We start from the raw sequence: 27,997 nt of genomic DNA, 5'->3' as shown, positions 1-27,997 counted from the left end.
CAAGTGGAGTACCACAGGGTTCAGTCCTAGGTCCTCTCCTGTTTGGTAACTACTTCTCTGAAGTACAGGCTAACACAGAAGGTCTTTGGATAACAAAGTTCGCAAATGACTGCAAACTAGGAGTCATAATCAAAACTCCTAACGATGTGGACATCCTACAAAAGGGCCTCACTGAGACAGATGCCTGGTGTCAAAGCCATGGCCTCAAGCTCAATGCCAAAAAGTGCATTGTCATCCCTTTTGGTAAAAACTCTGTACCCCTGAACTACCACATAGGTGGTAGTCTACTTAACACCGAAAGTGTGATAAGAGACCTTGGGACACAGGTGGACAGTAGTCTTTCCTTTGATAATCACATTGCCACAGTAGTCAGGAAATCCTTCTACGTGGCACACCTCATTACAAAAGGTTTCTCATCCAGGAAAAAAGAGGTAATTGTTCCCCTCTACTCATCACTCATTAGACCCATTATAGAGTACAACACCCCTTTTGGTATGTACCTCACAAGACATCTACAACAACTGGAAAGGCCACAGAAATACCTCACAAAGAGGATTACTGGCCTCAAACAGATGCCCTACACAGACTGTCTCAAAAAACTCCAGGTTTACTGTGTCGCATATCGCCTACTCAGAGGCGAGCTCTGCCTAACATACAAAGCTATGTCAAACTCAGAGCTGTTGGACATGCTCCACTTAAAGAAATCCCAATCCCTCTGAGTTACACGCTCTAGGGACCTAAATCTTGTCACCACAATAAACAGAACATGCTGGAGGGATAGATTCCTGTCCCAGAGACTTCCGAAACTCTGGAACAAACTACCTATATCAAACAAAGCTCCTCATTAGCACTCTTCAAGAAAAATCTTGATGATTGGATGGGAGATAGGAAAGTCACCCCGGGAATCACTTCTGTGGCTCTGCTTGACAGGGGCACAGGAAAATAATTTTCTTGGGTGGCAAAATCCACGGTACCATTTGGCTAGGCTTATACAGGCCCTAGGGCCAATAGCCTAGTACCTACTTATGAACCTATGAACCTACCTATACATGGAACTTAGGAAAAGAACTGTGTTCTGGTATAGTGATGCTTTGTAGGAAGTCAGTGAAAATACTGAATGTAACACCGGTAATGATGGGAAGATTAATTATTTTAGATCTCAGATGGCATAATCAGATATATGGAATTAAAGCACTGTATGCCTATGTGTTGAGTAAAGAAAAAGAAAATTTATTTCATAAAATGCTGGATTCCGTAGTAATAAATATGAATATAATATTGTGGGGATTTTAATTGTGATTTGACAGGAAAAAAGAAAAAGAGAGGCAATGATATTAAGAAAATGTTTGAGGTTAAAAATGTGGTAATTTAAAGCATTGGAATATTAATTCATGGACATTTAATTAAGGTGTATATAAGACAAAAATAGATTATCTCATCGTATCACAAGCTTTATATATTGCTGAAGAAGGGAGGATCATAACAGACTTTTCAGATCATTCAGCCATATGCATAGAGGTAAAGGAAAATATGAAGTATATCAGATTGGAAAAAGGAATAAAAAGAATAAATGATAAATTACGGGATGACAATGTAAAGAAAATAATTATACAGTTACGGAGAGATCACATTTCCATTACAGAATGTTATAAAAACTGGTCTGAGGGTGGCTCTCTTACAGAAAAATATACAAAATGTTTTTAGTATGGCAGCAAGATGCAAGAAAAGCAGAAAAAGTAAATTACAGGATACTGTGTATACAGGCTGTAAAGGATTTGGAAAGAAATGACAGAAATATTTTGTGAAAAAATTGAGACTTTATGAAAAGAACCAAGAGAAAATTAAAGCATTATTATTTAAGCAAAGATATTACTTATAAGGTAAAAGTGAAGAGGTACAGGCTTAAAAGATGCTAGAGGAGTGATAAAGTCTCAGGAAAAAAAAACATGAATGTTGTAATAGATTATATAATATAAAGAAAATGTTGCAAGATAACAAGAAGGTATATAAAAAATGGAATGTTAAAAATTATCAGATACAGAAAATAAAGAACTAGAAAATGAAGTTTCCTTATATGAATTAGATAAAATACTTGAACAAGTTAATTTACAAAACAGAATGGAAAGTAAAATGAGAAATATTATGGAAGATGGCATTTATAGTTTAAAAGGGAAAAGATGTCAGAAATTGCTGTTAACAGCAAGGGAAACTAAGGATGGGGTCTATATTATATTCTCGAAAGCTGACAATATCGAAGCTGATACTGTCAACACGAGAATAACGAAAGCGCACAACATCGAACGTGTAAACGGAAATCTCCGTAATGTGAGATTTCCATTTACTGCAATGTAGTGCAGTCTTGGAGTTGGGTATATTTAAGTAGCCGGGGTGTGGGGGGCGCATGGGGACTTGCCCCCCTGCTTAAACCCGTTAGGGTACTTTTTTCTTTCTTTTTTTTTATAAGTTCGATGTTTGAAGACATTGACCATATGGTGTTCGATGTTTTCAAACGTCGATCTTATAATAATAGACCCCCAAGTATGATACTGTACACAGCAAAGAGGAAACAAAATTTATGATAGGAGATTTAAAGTCTTTGATGCAGTACAAATGAACTGTTATGGATGAGGGATTATAACATTAGTGAGAAAATTAAGAATGTTTACTACTCAGCATATGACAAAAAAATAAAGCAAGAATTTTAGTGAACAGATGATTAGATAAAGAAGTAGTTATAAAAAATAGCATACGTCACGGATGTTCTATGAGAAGTATACTATTTTCATTAATCATGATTGTACTGTTTAGAGATATAAATATACATATGAAGGATAATACTTATATTACTAATGAAGGGATAAAAATTCAAGTTATGTTGATATACGCAGATGTTATACTAATTATGAAAAATAAATTTTGGATGAAAGAAGTAATATGTTATATATATGAATGCTTAAACACAATATGCATAAATAAAGGCAAGACTAAAGGACTGAGCGATATAATACAGATAGGAAGAATATATTTTTCAATTAAATACATTTCTGGGTTAAGTATAAGATTTGGAGATAAAATATAAGAGAAGAGCAATGGAAAAGAATAATAGATGACATAAAGAAGCTTTGTTGTTACTGGAAAACATAGAAGTTATCTTTCAATAAAAAATGTTCATTTGATTAATTCAGTTACATTGGGGAAGATAATGTATTTAGCATGTATCCATATGCTGCCAATCATTTATGAAAAAAAAATACTTCTTTTTACGGCTGCTCCCGTCAGGGGTCGCCACAGCAGATCAACTGTTTCCATTTCTTCCTGTCCTCTGCATCTTGCTCTGTCACACCAACCACCTGCGTGTCCTCTCTCACCTCATCCATAAACCTTATCTTGGGCCTTCCTCTTTTCCTGTTACCTGGCATGAAAAAGAAATACTACAAGCAATTTTTTCTTTTATGTGGCGTTTGAGACTGAATCCAGTGAGGAGTCTCATATACGGATAACGAAGATGGAGGTTTAAGATTAATAAACCCGAATGTATATGATGCTTCAATGAACTTGTATGATTAAAATATAAATATAAGTAATATTGGGATATGTTAAAAATTTCAAAAGAGGACAAGGATGTATACATGATGAAATGAGAATCAAGAAAAGTACTTTCATGGAAAATAAAAAAAAATGATGGAACTGAAAATGAGAGAAATGTGTGGTATAAAAATATCATGACACAATATCATTATATTAAGCCTTGGGCTGATTTAACTCATTAATACCTATGCAGTGTGGAATAGCACTACTCTAGCAGCCTAGCAGATCTTGCATTCCAGAGCATTTTCTGAAAAAAAAATAAACTTAAAAAGCATAAGATAAACAAAGTTTGCATTTTGTGAAAAAATTTATTTTGTGAACAATAAATGGTATTAATATTTAAAATATAACAATGTTATCAGTTAAAAGTTTCTTTGCAGTGATAATAGTCAGTGCAATCATTGTTTTTCCACAAATGCTATAACATATAATGTACACGAACCCAATATTTTATTTTTGTTACACTTTCACAAATTGTCATATCTTAAGAAAATGCATAATCTAGACATATATTGTTAGAATATTTTGTTAACCAAACACAATCTTTCACATGATGGCAGAAATTTCTCAATAAGTGCATGCTTATTGTGATATTTACAGAAATATGGAAACATATGCTTAATTCTGTAATTAGCAATATAAATAATACTGAATATCTCTCAAGATGTGCAACTTACAGTGCAAATATTACAGCTAGTTTTCTTCAACAACATTTAAAGTTTCACCTGATGCCATGGCTTGCAATTCACTTGTCTTTTGAAGTATTAAGTACATACATATGAAAATACTGTTTACGTTCATAATTACTGGACAATAACTAGAAATTTGTCATGTACAGTGTGATATAAATGGGCAGTCACAATGAAGTTTCCTGAATCCCACTGTGGCATATCACACCATACCCCTTAATAATATATAGGGCTTACCAGTAAGTAAATATGAACTTAAAAATAAAAATATTAAAATATGAATAATAAGTGACAAACAGTGATTATTCTTCTACTGCAGGATATTAAACATGAACAATTCTAGAGTAATTTTGTTAATAACATCTTGCCCTTTCTAATACTGCCTATTATTAGCTAGAAAGTCACTTATTTAAAGAAGACACAAAAAAGGTCTGGACTCAATAATGCAGTATGGCTGTGAAGTGGAAGTATACAGATAAGGTGCTATAGGCTTGAATGTATTAACAAATTAAAAAGTTAAAGCTATAAAAGTATGAAAAGCATGGTGCAATAAGTAAATGAAATGTCAAGATTCTTCATGGAGATTAGACCAGTGGAAGGAAATATGCCATATAAAAAATAAGTGAAAGTGAAAAAGAGTTTGTATATACTGTGGCAAAGAGGAAACTACAGAAAATGTTTTCTTGCAATGTAGAAGAGTTATACAATTGTAGGAAAAATTATGTGAAAAATAATTTTTTGGAGGTATAAAACAGGTGAATGACATAAATATGGATATGATTATGTATGGATATTATACGCATAAAACTAAGGAATACATTAGTAAAAGAGATAAAATATTTTAAGTGGCGTGGACCATTTGAAACAAAAGGTTAAATGAAATCATGTATAATGGTAAATGGAGAGTAGCAGTAATTTTAACAAAATCATATGGTGGTTGTGGAAAAAGCAGTGGGACAATGATGACAGAAGTTCAAATAATAAAGGAAAGTAAGATTATTATGATTGTATAATAATGCATTAAAGAAATGGAAAACTGTACACTGACCTGACTGTCACAAGTCTTCTACCAAGCAATAAATCTCTTAGCTGGATGTTATTTCCTTTAGTATTCTTCTTCACCACATCATCTTCTGTCCTCTCTACAATTGGAGCTACATTGGCTTCTGCTCTGATGTCATAATTTCTTTGTTTGTCCCACAGTGTACATCCTACTAACCATCTCAGGCATCTCCATCATCCCTCACTTTCTCAACTGACCTGCCTTTACTGTCCAGGTTTATGTTCCATACAGAAGTACTTTTTTTGCACCACTATGTATATCTGACTTTTCAGCTTCCTTAGAATTCTGCTGCCACACACTACCCAATACTCTTTGGCAGATGGCTGCAACACCTCTGATTATAACCTTGACCTCGTCTTTCAGACTTCCCTTCTTCTCAGCCACCTATCCCAACTACTTGATGCTGTTAATCTGCTCCATTATCTTCCTTCCTATCTCAGTTGTCAGTTTATGATTTCCTTCATTTGCTACCATGACAGCTGTAGTGTCTGTAAGTTCATTTCATTTGCCTTCAGTTTTGCGTTTCATTCCCCTATCATTTACTGAAGTTCTTGTTCAGAATCTGCATGTAATGCAGCATCATCTGCAAATACAGCACTGTTGATCTGTCCCCTCCAACCTGTTCAATAATTACTCCATCACTAGTATGAACAGCAGTTGACTCAGAATTGAACCTTGATACAGCCCCACTCCCACTGTGAGCCCCTATGTGAAATTGAACGCTGTTCATACTTGTGCCACTGAGTACTTGTAGACAGCCTGCATAAATTCTACCAAAGTTTCTGGGAGTCTGAACTATTGGAGGACTGCTCAAAATTTTCCTCTTTCTTGGGACCTTGTCAAATGTTTCTCAAAGTCTAGGAATGCCCAGTTTGACCCTTCCCTCATCTTTAGCTTCTTCTCCACTAACTGTCTCACTGCAAACATTGGGTCAGTTGTACATACAAACTTCTAATTTCCCATATTACTTTCTACTACACTGCATACACATTTATCAGTCACCCTTCTCAGCACTTTCATGCAGTGCGACAGCAGAATGATACCTCTGTACTGACCACAGTTGCGAATGCCTCTTTGTTCTTGTACACTAGCACTAGAATACTTATTTTCCAGTCATACTTGACATACCTTTCTTTCCAAACTGCTAAGTTTACCTTTACCCAACATCTTGATCATGTCTGCAGTGATCTCATCTGAGCCTGCTGCTTTCCCTGACTTCATTTTTCTTAGTGCTATTTTTACTTTTTATAGGGTGGACTCTTCTTCCTCTTTCATCTTAAGCTGTACAAGTTTTCTTCATTCAGAAGATGCTGGAAGTGCTCCTTACATCTGCCTTTGATGTCCTGTGTACTGGTGAGTGGGTTGTTGCTGGCATCCCTTATGAATAGTGTTTGATATCTATCTTCTTTACCTTTCTGTCTTTGTCTTGCAACCTGACAGAGTTTCTTTGTGCCATCTGCAGAGTCAATTTCCACAAGCTGGTAGAGTGCATCTGACTCCTTGTTATTTGTTGTTGTGATTGCACTCTTAGCCTCTTTGTTAGACAACAAGCATTCCTTCTTAGCCTTGTCCATTTTTTTCTATTCCCCACTTTTTCCTGCATATCTTCTTTCCTTCTTTTGATGACTTCCTGGACTTCTGCATCCTACCACTAGCTTTCTTTATGTACTTTATTTCCATCCCTATCTAGACCACATATCTGTTCTACAGCCTTCAAGCATACTATTTTGGGATACTACCATTTTTCTTAAGGTGCTAGAGCCTTGAATATTTCTTTGACTTCTTGTGCTTTCAATCCAGTCAACTTTCAGGTCTTCAGCTTAGACTCTGTTGACCTTAGTGCATTTTCTGACCACTGCTTACAGTTGATAGTGGCCAGCATTGGTTTATGCTGTGGGCCAACTGTGTCACTTAGGTATTACTCTACAATCTTGGATTCTACCTCAGTGCTTACTAGGAAGAAGTCGACCTGAGTTGGGAGCACTTTACATAATCAAATTACTGAAAGCTCGAAATGCATAAGGTCGAGACCATATGCTCGAGCTTTCAGTAACTCAAATGTGTAAAGTGTTAAAAAATAACACTTTCTTACCTTAAAACATTACTTGCACACAGAGGCAAGGATCCTTGTATGCTCTGTGTGTAAGTAATGTTTTCATTTTTTTGCAATGTTGACAGGAAAGGGGAAATCTCCCGTTTTGTGCTTCCGCATACAGCACAAAATGGGAGATTTCCCTTTTCCCCACAGTAGCGCGATCTCGGAGTTGGTATATTTAAGCAGGGGGTATGTGGGGGCACACCCTGCAAACGCAATGTATTACTTTTTTTTTTTTTTACGTTTCATTTTAGGAGTTTGAGTTTCAAAAATCGATCTTATGGTCTCGACCATATGAAGTTTGGGTGTTTGTGAATTCGAGCTTCTAAAGTGAATCTCCTGAGTTGAATGTTGACCATTGTTGTATGTGAGTTTGTGATTGTCTCTTGATAATAGTGTATTGGTCACTATCAAGCCATTTGCAAGACAAAAGCTTAGAATGGCTTTTCTTTTTTATTCCTGTTGTCCTCACCCATCTGGACTGAAGCTGTCCTCATATCCTGTTCTGTCTGTCCTAGTATGAGTATTCAAGTCCCCCAATATCAACACCAACTGATATTGTCCTGCTTTATCTAGTAGCTCCTACAACAGCTGCCTGAATGCACTCTTCTCCTTGTCAAAACATCCCTTCTGTGGGAAACAGGCTCAGATTGTGAATACTGCCCTGTATTTACAATGGCCAATAGAGGCACTTAGACCACTCTCACCATTGGCATTGGTCCTTGGCATAGGTCAGAATAGGCTGGGTTGGGTCCTTAACCCACTTATAACTAACAAATATCCATGACCATTTTTGTTGACCTTAGTTGACATGACTAAACTGCCTTAGGCCAACACTATCAAGTGGCTAGCTCTGACACAGCCTGTCTGATCATTTAAGCTATCTCATTATGACAGTGGTCTCACCTTCGATAACCACATCACCACAACAGTCAGGAAATAATTCTATGTGGCACACCTCATTACTAAGGGCTTTTCATCCAGAAAACAGGAGATCATTGTCCCATTATACTCATCCCTAATTAGACACATCATAGAGTATAATGCCCCTTTTATTATGTCCCTCTCAAGACATCTGCAACAAATGGAAAGGCCGTAGAAATACCTCACAAAAGGAATCACAGGCCTATGCTGACCAACTAAAAAAACTCCAGGTACACTCTGTCGCACATCGTCTACTCAGAGGCGATCGCTGCTTAACATACAAGGCCATGTCAAACCCAGAGCTGTTGGACATGCTACACTTAAAGAAATCCCAATCCATCAGTGCCACACGCTCCAGGGACCTAAACCTTGTCATCACAATAAACAAAACATACTGTAGGGATAGGTTCCTGACCCAGAGACTCCCCACACTCTGGAATAGACTGCCCACACATGTCAAGCAGAGCGCCTCTTTGGCCCTCTTCAAAGGGAACCTTGATGACTGGATGGGAGATAGGAAATTCACCCCAGGGATCACGTCGCTTTGCTAGACAGGGGTCCAGGGAAGTAAATATTGTGGGAAGAAATAGCCAGGAAATTGTTATGGATAGGCTTGTATAGGCCCTAGGGCCGATAGCCTAGTACCAACCTATGAACCTATGAATTATCAAAACGTACAGCTCCCCAGAGACCAGTTGGACTTTTCTGGTAAACAAAGACAAAAATAAATAAATTTCATAGAGAAGTTAAAGCATGATTTCTGGAGTCAAGATCTGACTTTTCTTACTATTGACATAGTGGAATTATTCACCTGTATCCTACAGAAAGAAAGGATAGAATTTTTGGTTGAAGTAATTTCCACTTTTTATTTTTTATCCAGTATTGATATTATTCTTATTTTGAGTTTTTTAGAATAAGTTTTAGCCAATTATATTTACTATGACAGAGAATTTTACAAGAAAACTTTTTTTTGGGGGGGGGCATCGGTGCATCTTATGCTCTTACCTTTGCAAATCTAGTCCTTTTTGGATGGGAAAAAATAATTTTTAACTACCTCTTCTACAAATTTTGTAAACTCTACCTCAGGTACCATGATGACATTTTATGGACAGGTACCCTGAAGGAAGCTGTAGAATTTATCTAACACATGATCTGGACCACAGAATTTTTAAAATTTACTTATATGATGGATGAGGAGAAAACAGTGTTTCTGGATGCTACTATTACTAAGAAAAATACAAGTTTTGAGTCCAATATTTTTTGGAAGCCCATATTCAGTAATGGATATTTGCATTTTTGGAGCTGCCACCACTCACCCATAAAAAGGAGCCTAGTTAAACCAATTTATTAGGCTGGCAAAGATGGCATCCAATTTTGAGATATTTAATTCAGAAAGAGTAAAATTGGAAAATATGTTCATTAAAAGGGGTTACCTGTTTAAGATAGTTAAGGAGATTACTGAACAAATAATAATTTAATGGAATCAGAAATATAAACCCTTGTTCGGAGAAGGGCTGATAAATCCAAATAAGGAGCATCCCGAATTAAGCATTAAGTATGAAGATCATCATGACAGGAATCCCTCTAAAAGAGCTTTTTTATGACAGGTCAATTCAGGGTCCAATGAGGTGAAAAGCATTTTAATGAATAACTGAAATATTTTCAAAACTAATGAAAACATTTATGAATTGCTGGGTTACAAGCCAAATAAGATGGCTAATAACATCTAACACATTTTGGAATTGGCACAAAGAAATAGGAATGAATTTAGGATGAATAACATAGGGACTAGAAAATGTGGAGCTTGCAGACAATGCTGTTACACATTGGAAGAAAGTAGTCTTTGTTTAAAGAATGATGGGGGTTCCAAGATCACCTTCCATAGTGGGAACTGTGGAATCCAGGGCATTGTGTATCTGGCGAGATTCATTTCCTGCTTTTATGTAGGCAAAATTGAGAGGGCTCTTCGAAAGAGACTATACAAACATAATTATGATATTTTGAAAGCAAATTCTAACAATGCCCTTTTTGAACACTAACTAAAGCAAACAAAATACTAAAACAACTGACTCCAAAAGGTAAGGAAAGAAACGGCATGGCAGCACACACTCAAAACACAGAATTTATAACGTTAGTGCTTTTGCATAGGCAAATACCAATACTTCCTTAGACAACAATCAAACCAAATGCAGTGTTTAAATATCTTAAACATTACATGACAGAGATCAGCTGACCACATATTATGAAATAAGTTAAAAGAAATACAGAATTAGTAATACAAAATATACTGAATTAATAATACAAGTTATTCATCCCCAATCATAGTAAAAAAAGTCATTTCTAAAGACTAATTGTTACTAAAAAATGAAAAAAAAATGAAGAATAACAAATGAACTTCTATGGGTAAAACAGTATTCACCTCAGCAAGCTTTTTAATTTCAAAATACAAGCACGGGAACAGGTTTTATTCAAACCTGGTTCTCTAAAAGCTTCTAACCTGGGATGCCATAAAAGCTCTTTTTGCTCTGATTTTAAAGACACAGGTCCCCCTCTCTCATCTTGAACAACTTGATCTATAACTTTAAATAAAATGAATGTTCTGGATTATTAAAAGCATGTTTTGCTAAAGCATTATTACATTTATGCTCTCTAATAGTATAAACATGTTCATAAATGCATTCTTTAAACTTCCTATCGGTCTTACCAATATAAAACCTGGGACAGAGTCTACATACGGCCAAGTAGATGACACTTTTTGAATTGTAACTATAGTCTTGCTTTACCAGTGTAATTCATCTCTCTAACCTTAAAGCTATTCCCTGTTTCAATAAACCTGCAATAGGGGCAAGCCTTACACTTATACATACCGGTCACCTTAGAGAAGATTTGCTTCTTAAACTCCAACCAAATTCTTTAAATTTTGGCCTCTCTTAAAAATCACCTTAGGTGGAAATGGGAATTTTGGGGCTACAGTGGTATCTGTCAAAATCAAATTCCAGTTTTTAAAAATAATTTGTCTTAAATTATTCACATCCATACTAAAAGGTGTTATAAAAGTTAACTAAACAATTTTAATTTTATTATTATTATTATTAATATTATTACTGATACCAGCAGGTATTATAGAAAAACTTGGTGTGGCTATGGCTCTTAAATTTTGGTCATTCAAAATAGCTCTGAAGTGGCCAGACATCCTTTTCAAATGTACTTCCTTATCTAGTTCATCTACTAGAGTCTGAGGATAGCTACATTTCAAAAACATTATCTTCAAGAGATCACATTTGTTCATGAAATCAGTAATATTAGAAACCATTCTGGCCACTCTCACCAGCTGGCCTTTGACCACTTTTTTTTCTGGTGAACTGGGTGTGAGCTGGAGAAATGTAGGAAAGAATCTAAATAATTTTCTTTCCTAAAAATCTTGGCAACGTAACACTGCTTCGTTGTATCCTTACTTAGGAGTACATCTAGATAAGGTAACCTTTCATGGTGGAAGGCATAAGTAAAATTTAAAAAAGCAGTGGTGTTATTTAAATACTGCAAAAATTGTTGGAAACAGGTCTGTTCTCCTTTAAATATAACAAAAATATTGTCCAAGTAATGCGTATAAAAATAAATATACTCTGCAAAAGGGTTATTCTTAAAAACAAACTCATGTTCCCAGAAAGCCATAACTAAATTAAAAAAACTCTCCTCACATGGAGAATCCATAGCTACTCCCTTGGTTTGTACATAGTATTTACCATCAAACAAGAAAAAGTTATTGGACAAAATCAGGTCCAATAACTCTTGTATTAAAGACAATTCTTGGTTATCCGCACCCTTTCTTGTTAATAGTTGGATAATCCAATCAATGCCTATATCATGCAGAATAACGGTGTATAAGTCCTTAACATCCACCGTTGCAAAATTATAGGTCTCTACATAATTTAATTTACCAATATTCTCTAGAAAAGACCAAGAGTCCTTGCAAATTAGTTTTTCCCCTTGTAAATACTTCTTCAAAAGAATGATCTACATATTTGGCCAAGGGGTGCATTATTGAGTTTTTGCTATTAACGAGTGGTCTTGGGGGGGGGGGGGGGTTAAGATCCTTATAAATATTCAGTATTCTGAAGATAATACGGATTTGTGGTGCTGGCATGGTGAAAATGTATAAGTCAATGGAGATCATAGCTTCAATAAATAAATCATTTAGATACATTTTATCCTTCTGCATGACACATTAAGCTCATTCAAGGAAACAGGTAAATAGAATCGGAATTTAACATTTCTTCCATGCTTCTGTTATAATAAGAATGCTCAAAAAACAGCAGCGCACCCACTTATCTGGTTTATAACTCTCAAGTTGTTATTTTTTAAGGCTTCCAACATATCCCATTCATGCTTATTGAAATTAGTAGGTTCTTTACTGAAACCAATCCTTGCTAAAAACATGTTCCTAATATCATGTTCACATAAGCATTCATAGACAACTAAACCAGGATGCACATTCGGGTTAAAGGTGCTAGATAGTCTAGACAAACCATACTCATTTTCATTGCTCACATTATTATCATCATTATTGTCAGGAAAAAATAATTTCAAGTTACATTTCCGAATAAACAGTTTCAAGTCAATTAATAGTTTAGCCATATCGGATCGTCTAGAAGGAACAAAGGTGAGGCCTTTTGCTAAGGTATCAGCCAACGCTCTTTCTATCTTAAAGGTTGAATAATTAAATATTTTAAAATCACCACTCATATTGCATGTTATAGACAATTCAGTGAGGCTCTCACCTTCATTCAGATCCGAAGGGCTAAAAATTATCTCCTCCACTGACCAGGACTGCGATGATTCCTCCGCTTGTTGTTGTTCTTGGACTGATTTTGTTGTATGTGTCCTTGTCCATTCCGAAAATTTGTAGCCTGATTATTTCCTGGGACATTAGATTGATTTACTCTTAGATTCCTAAGTCTTTCACTTCGACGGGGCCTGTTCTCAGCTACCTCCATTACTTCATGTTCACTGACTTCGTCCAAACTTACGTTGATGCCATCATCAGGTCTCATCTGATTGGCTTCATTCACATTGGCCCCCATTAGCTGATTCGTCCCACCCCATTGTTACGAGATAGATGGTTTAGGGTAGTCAACACCCCTGGAATACCCAGCTTCATTGCGTTGAAGTTTTTTTATTTTAATAGCTTTAAATTTGCTGAAATGCGCATCAATAACTGTGAAGATGGGAGAGTACTCAAACTTATATCTAGTAAAGTCCCGATCACCTCTAATAAGGCTATCTAGTACATCCACATCTTTAAGCAAAACATCTACCGGTTTTTGATAATGGTGGACAAGGAGTTGCAACAAATCCAACCCTTGTCTATTAAATAATTCAATTAGTTCATGATGAAAAGGGGAATTTGAAATCAGACTGGTGGGGTAGCGCCAAGATCTCAAGCCTTTAGGAACAATACCTGCTGGTATCAATAATAATAATAACAATAATAATAATAATAAAATAAAACAATTTTCGTTGACTTTTATAACACCTTTTAGTATGGATGCAAATAATTTAAGACAAATTCTTTTTAAAAACGGGAATTTGATTTTGACAGATACCACTATAGCCCCAAAATTCCTACTTCCACCTAAGGAGATTTTTAAGAGAGGTCAAAATTTAAAGAATTTGGTTGGAGTTTAAGAAGCAAATCTTCTCTAAGGTGACTGGTATGTATAAGTGTGAGGCTTGCCCCTATTGCAGGTTTATTGAAACAGGAAATAGTTTTAAGGTTAGAGAGAATTACACTGTTAAAGCAAGATATAGTTGCAATTCAAACAGTATAATCTTCTTGGCCGTATGTAGACTCTGTCCCCAGTTTTTATATCGGTAAGACCGATAGGAAGTTTAAAGAATGCATTTATTAACATGTTTATGCTGTTAGAAATCATAAATGTGATAATGCTTTAGCAAAACATGTTTTTAATAATCCGGAACATTCATTTTTATTTAAAGTTATAGATCAAGTTGTTCAAGATGAGGGAGGGGGACCAATGTCTTTAAAATTAGAGCAAAAAGAGCTTTTACGGCAGCTCAGGTTAGAAGCTTTTAGAGAACCAGGTTTGAATGAAACCTGTTCCCTTGCTTGTATTTTGAAATTAAAAAGCTTGCTGAGGTGAATACTTACCCATAGAAGTTCATTTGTTATTTTTCATTTTTTTTTTCATTTTTTAGTAACAATTCGTCTTTAGAAATTACTTTTTTTATTATGATTGGGGAAGAATAAGTTGTATTATTAATTCAGAATTTTTTGCATTACTAATTCTGTATAATTTTGATTTTAACTTATTTCATAATATGTGGTCAGCTGATCTATGTCATGTGATTTTTAAGATATTTAAACAATGCATTTGGTTTGATTGTTGTTTGAGGAAGTATTGGTATTTGCCTATACGAAAGCACTAACATTATTTAATTCTGTGTTTTGAGTGTGTGCTGCCATGCCATTTCTTTCCTTTCCTTTTGGAGTCCTTTTTAAACACTCGCTCTGTCCTTCATTCAAGAAATTCAGGTTTGGTATTTTAGATAACCAGCCCCATGATCCTAAGGGTGGTGCTTATGAAGGCAATTTAGAGTATCGTGAACTATTGTGGCAACTTAAGTTACAGGCTAATAAAAAAACAGGGTTGAATTACTATTTTTCTATTACTGCTGTGTTAAAACTAAGAGCAGCTAAATTATAAAGTATAGCTTCTTTCAATTTTTATGCATTTTGACATCATTAAGGACTGATTAGGATGATTAAAAAATATTTTATTAAAGAGCTTTATTATGTGCACCTTTAAGAATGAATGTTGACATTTAGGTGTTTAAATACAACTTTTTATTTATTTTTTTGGTGGATGTTATATATTATATGGTATTTCTTATAAGACTTTTTTCAAGAAATGGTTGCTGTAATGATTTGCATAATTAAATAATGTTAAGGAGTTAATAGCTTTACATATATAAGGGGTAAAGGACGCCATTTCCTTTTTTGTTCTGATGAAGTCCTTTTTGAATTTGATTAGGACAAAAGCACACATTGTTTTATTTTCATAGTGTGAAAATAAATTATTTATTCTTCAGTACCCTTGATGACTGTTGTTGATTTGGCTGTGTACCAGTTTTCTTCCGTTTGCAAGTGTTCTGCCATTTGTATACCACCATTGTTACTTAAGATATGCCTCCCCTACTAACCAGTGTTTGCTCAGTCACAGACCAGTTAAAGCAAGTTCATTTACACCTGGATGATCAAATGGGCATTTGAATAAACAATTTATAATTCAGCCCTGAGGTCTGGTAACTTTCAAGTTATTTTATATTAATTGGAGAGGTGCAGAGAGTACAGTGCATGAGGGTGTTGGGAGCCTCCCCCAACATAAAATCTTATGTCAGAAGTCTTTGCATTCTGCAAGTGTGATCAAATGCTCTTCACATCCTCCTTACTAGCAGCACAAACACAATGGATACTTGCACTGTCATAAAACAGGCTGCTCTTGTTCTCTAACCATAATATGACATCTAACACAAACAAGATAAACATATAACAGGTCACACCTCTTGCTTCATTTGCTCATTAGGCAATATCAGGGAGCATATCCACCACCACATGACATTTATTCTTTACTCATCCATCAGTTCAGCACAACTAATGTTTTCCACCTCTTCTGTCATATGAATTTACTAAGGTGTAGGACATATCCAGCCTCCTAAATGGAGGCTGCAACCAGCTCTGCAGGCAATAGTTTCATATGCAGAATATGACATCATTACAAGGAAACTTCTCTAAAAACATGCCATGTTTAACAGAAATGGTTGTGCAGTATTGCTAATGAATATGGGCACAGTATCTATAATGTGTCATTAACATTATAACTCATCATTTCTGCAGCACAGTCAAAAGGTAGACAGTGTCAGAAATTCTCAACACAATGAGCTATACTAACAAAGAATTATCAGACAGGGTAAATATCTAAACTGGCTTCTTCTCCAGCAGGTCTATCCTACATTGGCATGCACTCTGCTAGTAGTAGAGGATATTAGTAGATATTCAATAAATGTATCTGTATCACACTACATCATATCATAGTTTACAGTGACAGAGCTACTTAACTTACTTACCATGCACATTCAAGTCAAACTTCCTGTCAGCCTGTCCTGCTGCATTTACTGCCATGCAGACAAACCGTCCTGTATCCGACACCTGTGCTTTCTTTATCTGCAAGAGGCGACCTTCATTTAAAACCACAATCCCTCTTCGGTTAATCAGAGGACTTCCATCCTTCAACCAATTTAAGGCTGGCTTGGGAATTCCTTCTGCTTGACACTCTAAAGTGACATCATTGCCTTTGATCACAGTGACCTCTGTTGGATGATGACCACTGTTACTGATTATGGGTCGCACTAAAAAATAAATAAACTGTTAACTTTAAAACATACAAACATGTTTACACAAAGGGGCTTGTTTCTTTCCTTGTCTTTTCCTTTCTATTCTTTCTTAGGTATTTAAGTTTGCACTAATCCAGGAGTTACAGACAAAACTTTTTAACAACCAAAATAAACTACAATACATATACAAATGCAGGTTTTACGCAACAGCTCTAGCAAATATAAAGCTAAATATTATTCCCGGAATAAAATTCTGCAATGAATGTGACACTACAACTTGCAATATCTTTGAGACAGAAAGATAAGGAAATAAACTTTGGGTATCTGGCTGGATAAGGGTATACACTTGTAGAGTCTGGTGTGCTGTTTTGCAAAAATTAAAGTAAAATACAATGCAGCTTGCTAAAAAACATGATTTGTTCAAACTAACTGGTTGCTCTGTTTTATTCAGGGCTTGAGATAAGTTTATCACTGCAGTCACTTTGAGCAAACAGGATATCTATGTGACATCACAGCACTGAGGATGTTTCACAAGTAGAGTCATGGAATTCATGCCATTTCAAATTTGTTGCTTTCAGTGATACCACTATCATGGAATAAATAGTGAAAGTCACTTTCACTGAAAAACAAACAACATTGTTTTTGCAGGAGAACCCCACATCCCCTTACTTAAAATATACTAAATCCATGGTTGCACACTTATTGAGAAAAGGCAAACAACTTTCCTTAAAAAAATAATTTCCACACCACACTCCACTTTGGCAGGAGCGGCCCTAGGTCAACTGGTGCCCTAGGCAAAACAGCTCCACGGCGCTCCCCAACACATTACCAGGTGCCCCCATCCTGGTCTACCTACACCAAATTAATACTGGAAAAGTGCCCCTGCTACACCGGCGCCCTAGGCGGCCGTCTAGTTGGCCTATGCCTAAGGCCGGCCATGCACTTTGGAAAAAAATACAGTTGTGTACGAACTTACAATAATGGTAGATGTCTTGCTGGTCACTATTGCAGCATCACGATAGTACTGGGCTAACTCACTGAGGTAACCTGACACCTCTTCAGTGTACCAAAGCCATAAACATTCATATGACTGTACATACAGTGTATGGCCTAATTCTGTGGGTGTAGGGGTGCATAAGCTGACTCAGGACCATAAGATCCTCAGATATATTTCCCACTAGTCCAAATGCAGGCTCTTTGTTCCTGTTGGTCTGCTTTCCTTGTTGTTTTTGTTGGCTGCTACCATTGCCCACATTTACTCAGATAAGTGTCCTCTTGCAGAACCTTCTTTTCCTTGTATTTTTCTTTGAAAGATTTGTTAATGTCAGCTAAGAGAGGGAAGCATGATTGTGGTAGACAGATACCTTATAAGGACCTCCACTCTCAGTGCTTATTTTGTTGAGGGGCTGAACACGATTACAGAAACTGTCAGGCATGTCAACCATTTGCTCCTAAAATGCTCCATACTCAGCTTTCTTTGTTAAACACATACTTGGAAACCCAAAGTCTGAAGCATCTTGCACAAACATAAATGGTGGGACCTTCAGCCTTGGATGTCCTGCTTGCCCCAAAACAAAAGTTCAAAGAAGACTAGGCCTGAACCCTCTGCTGCCCAGTCTGATAGAGACACACTCACCGAGATTCAAATTCCTTTTCAGGTACCTACTACTGCCACCCTGCCGGAGGCCAGAATGGTTCTGACTCTTGCATCTGCAATGAGACTGCTCATACTGATACAGTAAGAGACTACTATATTCCTCTGTGCCACAGATCTACATCCTGATGACACACAGCTTTACCTCTTTTTATTCCCCACAGGTGTCTGTGTATGCTCTTAATTGCATGTCTCAGGATTTGAAATGCAAGTCATAAACTGGCTTAGGCTCAACACATCTAAGACTGGTGCTATGGCTGTGCATGCTGCTTTTAGGGACTCTATTGCCAGGTTTGTCTTCCTGATATTATTTATTCTAGTGACAAGTTCTGCTTTTGTGCTGATGGTGCAGGATCTCAGAATTATTACTGACAACAAACAAGATGTTCATCGTGTTTCACTGTTGCAGTCATTACAATTAGGTTATCCTGCTGGCAGGCTTCCCGCAGTCGGCCTGAATTCCAAAGTCCAGGTCCGGCGTCAGTTCCTGTCTCCTCCTCCCTGACGTCCGTGCACCAGGGGTATAAAAGATGCAGCCGACGCCATTTTCTTCAGTCTTTCTTGCCGCACGGTGCCCAAAGCAAAAGCAGTTCGCAAGTGCTGGTCGGCCGTCTCCTGAGATTTTCGATTTCGAATTTCAGATCTGAAGTCTTCATTAAAGCTAAGTACCCCATGGGGGAAACTTTTTTCTTGCTCCAGACCGATGTCAGAAAAAATTAATAATTGTATTTCTTGTGGGAAGCAAATACCTCATAAGGATATTCATTCTTACTGTATTCCTTGCCTAGGCCCTGACCACGACGTTGCTAATTGTCGATTTTGTGCTAGATTTAACCAACGCACTATTAAGCGTCGGTACGATTTTGCATTTCATTATTTTGGCAGAAGATTCAATTATATAATGCCGTCGGAACAGCCGACTACCAGAGTTTATAAAAAGCGCAAAGAAAAAGAAAAGGACAGGCATCCGAGATCCAAAACCGACAACGAGGCTTCCACTAGGCCTGTCGCCGGTTCGCTGGTTCTCAGTGAGGTGCTTTCGCAGCCTCTGACACCCGCTAGCTCAGAGCCACAGGCCGCTTCCGACTCCCACGTGGAGCTGACTAGGCCTCTGGATACTCAAGGTACTGGACACTCAGAAACTATTCCCTCAGATGGGTCCAGAGCCACTGAGCAGGCATTGGTTTCTGAGCGTGTTTTCAGGCCTACACAGTTATATGTAAACCCTACTTCAGCTTCTAAGGCAAAGACTAAAGCAGCTCTAAAGACAAAGAAACAAGTACAGCATTCTCCTGGACATGCCACCATGCCTAAAAAACAGATGCTCAAAATGTTGTTACTTAAGTACCAGATTTCAGCTGTTGTCAAATTATCTTGTTTCCGTTTTCACAACATCACCATGAAAAACCATGTTAATCCATTTACTGATCTACCTATGGAAGTTCATACACTCATTTCCTCTTGTATTGACTATCACAATACCTCATATTTATGGATGACATACACCAAACTTTCTTGCTCTATGTCAGCTGCAAGCAAGAAAGTTTGGTACCTCATATTTAGGGATGACAGATACCAAACTTTCTTGCTTGCAGCTGACATAGAGCTCCTCAGTCAGGTTACTTACTGGTCTCTAAGTTCCATCAAATCACACTGGTATTGCAGAGTCTGCTCTGGCTTACTATCAAACAGCATATAATCTTTAAGGTCTTATTAAAGGTTTACTTAGTTCAACTTATCTGTGAGGCCTTCTGTCTTGGTACAGGCCAACTAAACCTATGTGGTCTGCCTTATAAGAACTATTAGTGGAACCAGCATTTACCATCCAGAGTCTTCAGGCTGTTTTGAATTCAGTTATCAAGGCCCTTACTTGTAGAATTTGTTGCCAGCCTGGCCGAAGCACTCTTTAACCTTACCCAGCTTCACAAGGGAATTAAAGAAGATTTATCTGTTTGCAATAGCTTTTAGCATATCTTGACCTTTCTATTTTATATGATGCTATACCCCATAACCGACTGCTAATTTCCTTTTAAAGTTCTTAGCTCCACTGCAAGTTATTCTCATTTCCAATGATAAACATTTTGTTCTTTCTTTTAATCCATCCATCCATGCTTATCAGTCACGTCCGATTCCTGTAGTGACACCGTGAACTGCTGCAATACTCACTGTTTTACTGTTGCATTGACATTTTCAGTGTTTATTTATTTTATAAATCTCAAGTGTGCTGTCTTTGATCACCTGTTTCATATATTCTCATTCAACAATACTTGATTACAAGCAATTAAATACAGATGAAGTTAGTTAGGGTTACAGCTCACAGAGGGACCAAGAACAGTAGTACTGTGGTAAAAAGCTTGGGAACACACTGGTAGATGGCTATGGACAAAGTTCTGCACAGATGTCATCGCACACTGACCATGGGAGGGAATGTTGGCTGGACATGCATACAGAACTCTCCTACAGCTGTCAGAATGGTGCCATACTGCATTGCCCTGATCTCTCTGCACACTTCTTAAATCTTCCATTAGAATCTCCCTGCTGTGTGAGGTACTAATCCATGGGTAAGACAAAGAAGTGTTGGTGGTGGTGACTGTAGAATCTTGAGAATGGGGTCTAGGACACATTAGATTGCAGACAGAAGTGTGTGTGTGGGGGGGGGGGGACACAACAATTTATAAAAAATGGTAGAATGTCCATGTCTCATGATCTGCAAGCTATGTCAACCAATGACCTTTAAAGCCAGATCTGACATCAGAGAATTAGATAACACACAGAAATGATCCCAAAATAAAGCCCTGGAGCTGGCACACTTTAAAGATTCCCTGCAGACTACTATGTCAGAGATACTAGCTGAACAAACTTGTGTAAGTAAAGAATTTTTTTTTGAGCTATGATACAGAATCAGAATTGCCTAGACATAGTAAGGCTGAGTCTAATTATGGTGGTTGCCAAAAAAAGCAATTACTGGAAATGACTAAACCAACTGTACTAGAAGTAGTGAATATAGTAACAGAGCTAAAACAACTGGGATTGAGATCTTTAAAAAATGGCAGGAGCAAACTACATAGAAAAAATGGGAAATGTGAGAACAATACATGCAGAGGAAGAATGAGGTTTAAAAGAAGTCAGGATTTGAATGAGCTATGTAATGTATGACTGACAATAACTGCAGTATAAATGATGCACAATGTTTGCAACTAAAATTATGTCAATATGGTTTGTAAAGTTTATTATTTGCAACTAAAATTACGTCAGTATGGTTTGTTTCATTTATATAAATGTATGACTGCCTACATCATATAAATAAACATGTTTTTTGTTAAAAAAAAAAAAAAAAAAAAAAGCCCCAGAGTACACCACTAGAAGCAAGTCTCTTGCTGAATAGTCAGCCATGGACTCTAATGGACTGATGTCTACCAATGAACCATTTGACAATCCAAGGGGTTACAAACAAATTTATATTATACAGCTGGTTTGTAGATGATGTCAGAGGGGGATACGGTGTTAAGTCTTAGCTAAATTGAGGTTAGCTGTGTGCACAAACCTATCTTCATTGACTGCTTCTGTGTTACTCAAATAAGTCAATAAGGTTTAATAGCCATGGTCTACTGTTTACAAATCCAAGCTGATTAGGGCCTGAGTTTGCAGGTCTCCTATGTCCTTGCTTATGAGGTCCATGTTGATATGTTCCATCACTTTACAAATGATGCTAGTGATTCTGATAGTGCTATAGTTTCCAGGGTCTGTAGTGGGGGCTTCCCTTGTGGGAGGGAATCCCTACAGCTGTTTGTCAGGTTTCTGTCATGTGTCTAGTAGACAATCTCTGGATGAATAGTTTAAGGAGGAGGTCTGATACAGGGTGTTTCATACTAAGAAGGAACCATCTAGTGTGATACCTGGACCCACATACATGGTTCTTTTGGTCTTAGAGAGTACTTTTAGTATTTGCTCAGAGGTTAACTACTTGGTGGTGGTGGGGAGGGGGCTACAGATTGGATATTTTGTACTGGTAAGTTTGGAAGTGACAAAGGGAAGAAGTTGGAGATGGATTTATCTGCAAGTATTTAGCTACATCATCAGGGTTTGGGGTGATGCCAACAAAGTTAAGCTCAGTGCAAAGCAGGTATTATTTTTGAGATTCTTTGCAAAATGAAAAAAATTGTCTTGTAGTCATCCTATGCTGACATGGAAAATTTTGGTTCATAACTACCTATGCAGGGTTTGCTCTAGCTCCTGAGTTCTCTGGTAACACCCCAGAGGCTGATTATAATGAACACTGAATTTCTATTCTACTTTTTAGGGCTATGAGCTTTTCCTTTTTATTACAGAGTTTGTTTAGGTATGAGTTCCACCAGACAGGATTGTTTCTAAGCTTGGCGTTGTGCTTGGATGTAGGACCTGAGTTGGACAGATGGGAGTACAAATCTGGATATATGTGGCAATATTTGCTATGTGGTCATTGAAAGTGAGGGGGACTGCTGAACCATCTCAACTCATCACTGAGTGTAAGGAAACTTGCCTTGGAGAAATCTCAAAGGATTGCTGGGTTGGTTGTTGACATGAACTGGGACCGTATGATGAATAAGACAGCATGTTGATCTGATCTTACCACTGAAGGTAACACAATGGGCGAGGAGCAGACAAGAGCTATATTTGTGAGGAAAAAGATAAAGTATGTTGGTGTCTCCACTGCTGGAGGATAATTTTTAATTAAGGGCGTTTGCAACAATAAAGTCAACCAAGCACTTAGTATATTTACTTGTGAAGTTGTAGGTGTGCCACTTTATGGAAGTCCCTTAAAAAGATGGTGTTTTAGGTTAATACAGATGGACTCTAGTCTATTAGGTTTTTTTGTCATTTGCGGGTGTCACAGACAGGGTTATGTAATTGGGGGTCCACTTTGTAATTTCAAAACATCGAACATCACAATCCCGAGGTTCAGATGTTCAAAATTTTGAAATCTTGAAACTAAACAACTGAGATCACCCTACAGTGTGGAAAAGTAACTTTACCAATCTCCTCACTGTAGTGCAATCTCGGAGCTGGTATATTTAAGTAGCATGGGGTGTGGGGTGCAGAGGTCTTGTCACCTGCAAAAAAAACATGATTGCTAGCATTTTATTGTTTTAGTTTTTTTTTTTTTTTTTTTTAATTTTGAGATTTCAAAACAAGGTTTTGAAGTTGCAAAATTACAAAGTGGACCCATAGTTGGCAGGAGGTGGTACAAGGTCATATTTACTGATATTAAGGTATGAAGGAGTTTGTCACTGCTCTGGTTAATTAATCCAGAGGTGATGGTATTTTGGATAAAGGTACACACACCACTTATATCAACATTACTGCTCTCTACAGTTACAAGCCTACACAAGTGGTAGGCCCAGAAGCCAGGTAAGGAGGGAGTACTGTCACAGTTCTGACAACAGGTTTCAGTAACAACACAGTCCATCCATGTTTTTCAGAGTTAGGAAAGCCTTGGGAGATGGCATTTTCTTATTTAGGCTACTAGGCTTAAGAAGAGGTACTCTGATATTAGCCAGATTAGAATTTGTATTTATTAGACTATTAGACTGAGCAGACTGACATTGCCTAAAAAAGGAACTATGGAGGTAGAGAAAGTCATAGCCAGTATGCAAAAGTCCCAGTAACTTCTCTTATTTTAGAAAAAATCTCTTGAAGTCATTCCACTACACAGATCCATGGTTGTTGGGACTCAGTAGTCTGTGATTCCTCTACATTTGTGCTTGCCTGAGTTGTCGGGGACAGAGAAATACTTTGCACTATACCAGCAGTGGTGCCATTACTATCAATTAGTCCCTGCATGCATGCATGCTTTATTTACTGACTACTTATATCTTTATCCCTTAAATGACCAATGTTTTCCTGGCTAGGTTGAATTGTTTCATTAAGGAAGCCAATTCAATTTCTTTACTTAGACTCTTCCAATGACTCACCAAGAGACCAGCTCCAAGCTACCTTTCCCTCCAAACCAGTATGTTTAATATTCAAGGAAAAGGTAACATACACCAATAAAATACACATCACAATAAAAAAAATGTGAAAAATACAAATCAGTAAATTTGCTCTTTCTACACAGCAGTCATTTATTTGGTAGTTCATTAAGAAAGTTAAGAAAAAAAGAAGTTATGTACTTACCATAAAGTTCCATCTGTGTTGTTGATCTTCATTTATCCTTAACCTTTGGGTTACAGTTTCAATCCTCAGCAGTGACTTTACCCACAATACCCCTCTACATATCACCTCAGATCGACTTTGCAGTTACATAGAAAGACAAAGGAATTTATAACAAATTGAAGAAGCCATGTCCAAGGTCAAACCTGATAAAGTTACCAGGACAAGCGACTAATCCTCCAGGAAGTCTGCAGGAGGGGGGAGAAGGGTGGGGTGCTAAGGATAAATGAAGATCAACAACACAGATGGAACATTATGGTAAGTACATAACTTCTTTATCTGATGTTGTCAATCTTCAATTAACCTTGACCTTTGGGACAGAGTCCCCAGCTACTTTAGGTCCTGGGTGGCCTTATGGAAGGATATTCCTGAGAACCATAGATTCCCTGGAGACCAGATCCAATTTGTAATGAGTGATTAAGGTATGTGGAGTAGGCCAGGTTGCTGTTGCTCATATTTCATCTATGGAATCCTTGGAATGAAAAACAGCTGACGTGGCTATTGATCTAGTGGAATGCACTCTCACAGACGCTGATAACTTGAGATTTTTTTTATTGTATATGAAAGTAATACCATTTTGACAATGTAACTTTTGAAACAGACTTTAACAGAGTTGGACTAAAAAAAAGATACAAACAACTGGTCCAATTTTCTAGATTCTTTAGTCCTGCTGAGGTAGAAATGTAATTGTCTGTCAACATCCAACAAATGTAAAGAATATTCGCCTTTGTGGAAAAAATTGGGATAGAAAACGGGTAAGTCAATAGCTTGATTAATATTGGATTCTGAAACCACCTTAGGAAGAAAAGATGGGTTGGCTCTTAGTGCAACCCTATCCTTATGAAAAAAACAAGTATGGGGGTTTTGAACATAATACTTGTGTATCAGAAATTTTTCTGGCAGAGGTAAGGGCTATCAGAAAAACAGTTTTCCATGAGAGAAACTTTAAGTGAAAGTGACATGTTGCCACTGATTCAAAGGGGGAAAGCACCAAAAACTGCAAAACCAAGGTCAGATCCCAAGAGACCAGGATGGTCTTTAAATGGAGGTTATAATGGCAAAGTTCCTTTCATGAACACTTTACATAATCTATGGGAAATTAGTAAATGGTCTTCAAAGCCATTGTGGAAATTAGAAATGGCAGCTAACTGGACCATAACTGTGGAAAGCAGAAGCTCTTTGATCAAAAAGTATGGCTAAAAATTCCAAAACTTTTTCAATCGGTGCAGAGAAGGGGTTAAGGTCACTATAGTATGCCCAGATCAAGAATCTCTTCCATTTGCTTAGGTAGAGTTTCCTGGTGGATGCTCTATGGAAGGCCAGTAGAATTTTTTGAACTAGGGAAGCTAAATTCTTCTGCCTGGCGACTAAGTGAATTGGAGGAATCAAGCTGTAAGTTCGAGGTTTTGAAGACTGGGGTGCACCAGTCCCTGCTCGTGAGACAACAGATGCAGAACTGGGTCCAGAATCCATGGACAGTGAATTAGATGAGGCCACTGAAAAGGGAACCAAAGTTGTCAAGGCCAGAAGGGCCCAATGAGAATCACTTTGCTTCTCAACCTGCTGGCTTTCTTCAAGAAGAGAGGAATCACAGGGAAGGGGGGAAAGGCACATAGTAGACCCGAGGGCCAATCAGGAAGGACAGCATCTCTCAGGGACTCCTCCTGAGGGGGAATTAGGGCAAAATACCTGTTGCACTTGTTGTTTTGGGGTGATGCAAAGAGGTCGTAGCAAGGCTGGCCCCAGCAACGGAAAATCTCCTTCACCACTCTGGGATTGAGAGACCACTTGTGAGGCAGGAGAATGCATCTGCTCAGTTTGTCTGCTATCACATTTCAACTCTTGGGGTGTGCATTGCTATTAGAAAGTGGTTGGAGGATATCACCCATTGCCACACACTGAGAGCTTCCCGACACAGGGGATATGATTTGGTTCTGCCTTGTTGCTGATGTACCATGCCACTGACATGTTGTCTGATTGGATTGCAATTGTTCCTAGAGGGAGGACAAATTAAAAGGCTTGCAATGCTAACAGCACTGCCCTCAATTCCAGGACATTGATATGCAGGTTGGCCTCTATCAGGGACCAAGTGCCTTGGACTATTTTTCCCAGATAATGCCCCCCACTTCATCTGGGAGGCATCCGTGGTCACTACAGCCTTGGGTTGAGGGGGAACGCAGGGACAGCCCAAAATAATTTCTTTGGATTCCATCCACCAGATAAGCCCTTCTTGCAGGGACTGGTGATACGAATTGGGTACATCATTGGATGGGTTAGAATTGACCACTGGGATGCTAGAAGCCACTGTAGCAGCCACATGTGGAATCTTGCTAGTGGAACCAAGGTAATAGTTTCTGCCACAGGTTCATGCCTGAAGGCATTTATAAGTCTAGCCAGAATGTGTTGGCTTTTGCCGCCCCCTTAGATTAGTTCCCTGTGTTTCTGTCCAGCAGAGCCACTGATGTGATCCCCGAGGTAAACTTTCTGCTTCCCATCCACTCGTCAAAGTTTCTTTTGAAGAGTGTTAGCGAGGAGCTCTGCCTAACGTAGATTGGGATCTTGTTCCAAAGCATGGGAAGTCTCTGGAACAGGAATCTATTCCTCCAGCATGTCCTATTTATTGTTGTGGTGAGGTTTAGATCCCTAGAGCGTGTGGCTCGAGGGGATAAGGTTTTCTTTTTAGTGGAGCATATCCATCAATTCTGGGTTGGACATGGCCTTGTATATCAGGTAGAAATCACCTCTGAGTAGGCGGTATGCAACCGAGTACAACTGGAGTTTCTTCAGTTGAGATGCATAGGGCATCTGTTTGAGGCCAGTGATCCTCTTGGTGAGGTACGTCTGTGGTCTTTCCAGCTGTTGCAGGTGTCTTGTTAGGTACATCCCAAATGGGGCATTGTACACTATGATGGGTCTGATGAGTGGTGAGTAGAGGGGCACAATGACCTCTTTTGATCTGGATGCGAACCCTTTTGTGAATAGGTGGGCCACGTAGAAGGATTTTCTAACCACTTTGGCAATGTGATTATCAAAGGTGAAATTATTATCTACTTGGGTCTCCAGATCCCTTATTACGTCTGCCGTATTTAGGGGACTACCACCTATGTGGTAGTTTGTGGGTACTTTGTTCTTTCCAAAGGGGATGATTATGCACTTTTTGGCATTTAGCTTGAGGCCATGATTTTGACACCAGGTATCCGTCTCAGTGAGATCCTTTTGGAGGATGTCTGTGTCAGCCAGAGAGTCAATTATAGCCCCTAGTTTGCAGTCGTCTGTGAACTTGGTCAGCCATAGTCCTCCTGTGCTTGCTTGTACCGCTAAGAAGTATATGCCGAACAGGAGGGGTCCTAGGACTGAGCCCTGGGGAACACCATTTGTAACTG

The 27,997-nt window shown here is 37.9% G+C and overlaps 1 protein-coding gene across 1 annotated transcript in view; it reads right to left on the bottom strand.

The window, feature by feature from the left end:
* The window catches only part of HMCN1 (hemicentin 1), a 5,606,893-nt gene that overhangs the window by 2,095,646 nt on the left and 3,483,250 nt on the right, over nt 1–27,997 (bottom strand). The window contains exon 45 of the mRNA XM_044085314.1: nt 16,505–16,786. Coding sequence (XP_043941249.1) covers nt 16,505–16,786 — 282 coding nt within the window. The remainder of the gene's footprint in view (nt 1–16,504; nt 16,787–27,997) is intronic.

This window comes from Protopterus annectens, chromosome 10.part0 (genome assembly GCF_019279795.1).
Source record: "Protopterus annectens isolate FY-2018-M chromosome 10.part0, PAN1.0, whole genome shotgun sequence".
Lineage (NCBI taxonomy): Eukaryota > Metazoa > Chordata > Ceratodontiformes > Protopteridae > Protopterus > Protopterus annectens.
Note: the sequence above shows the minus strand (reverse complement) of the source record. Positions and strands in the feature narration are given on the sequence as shown.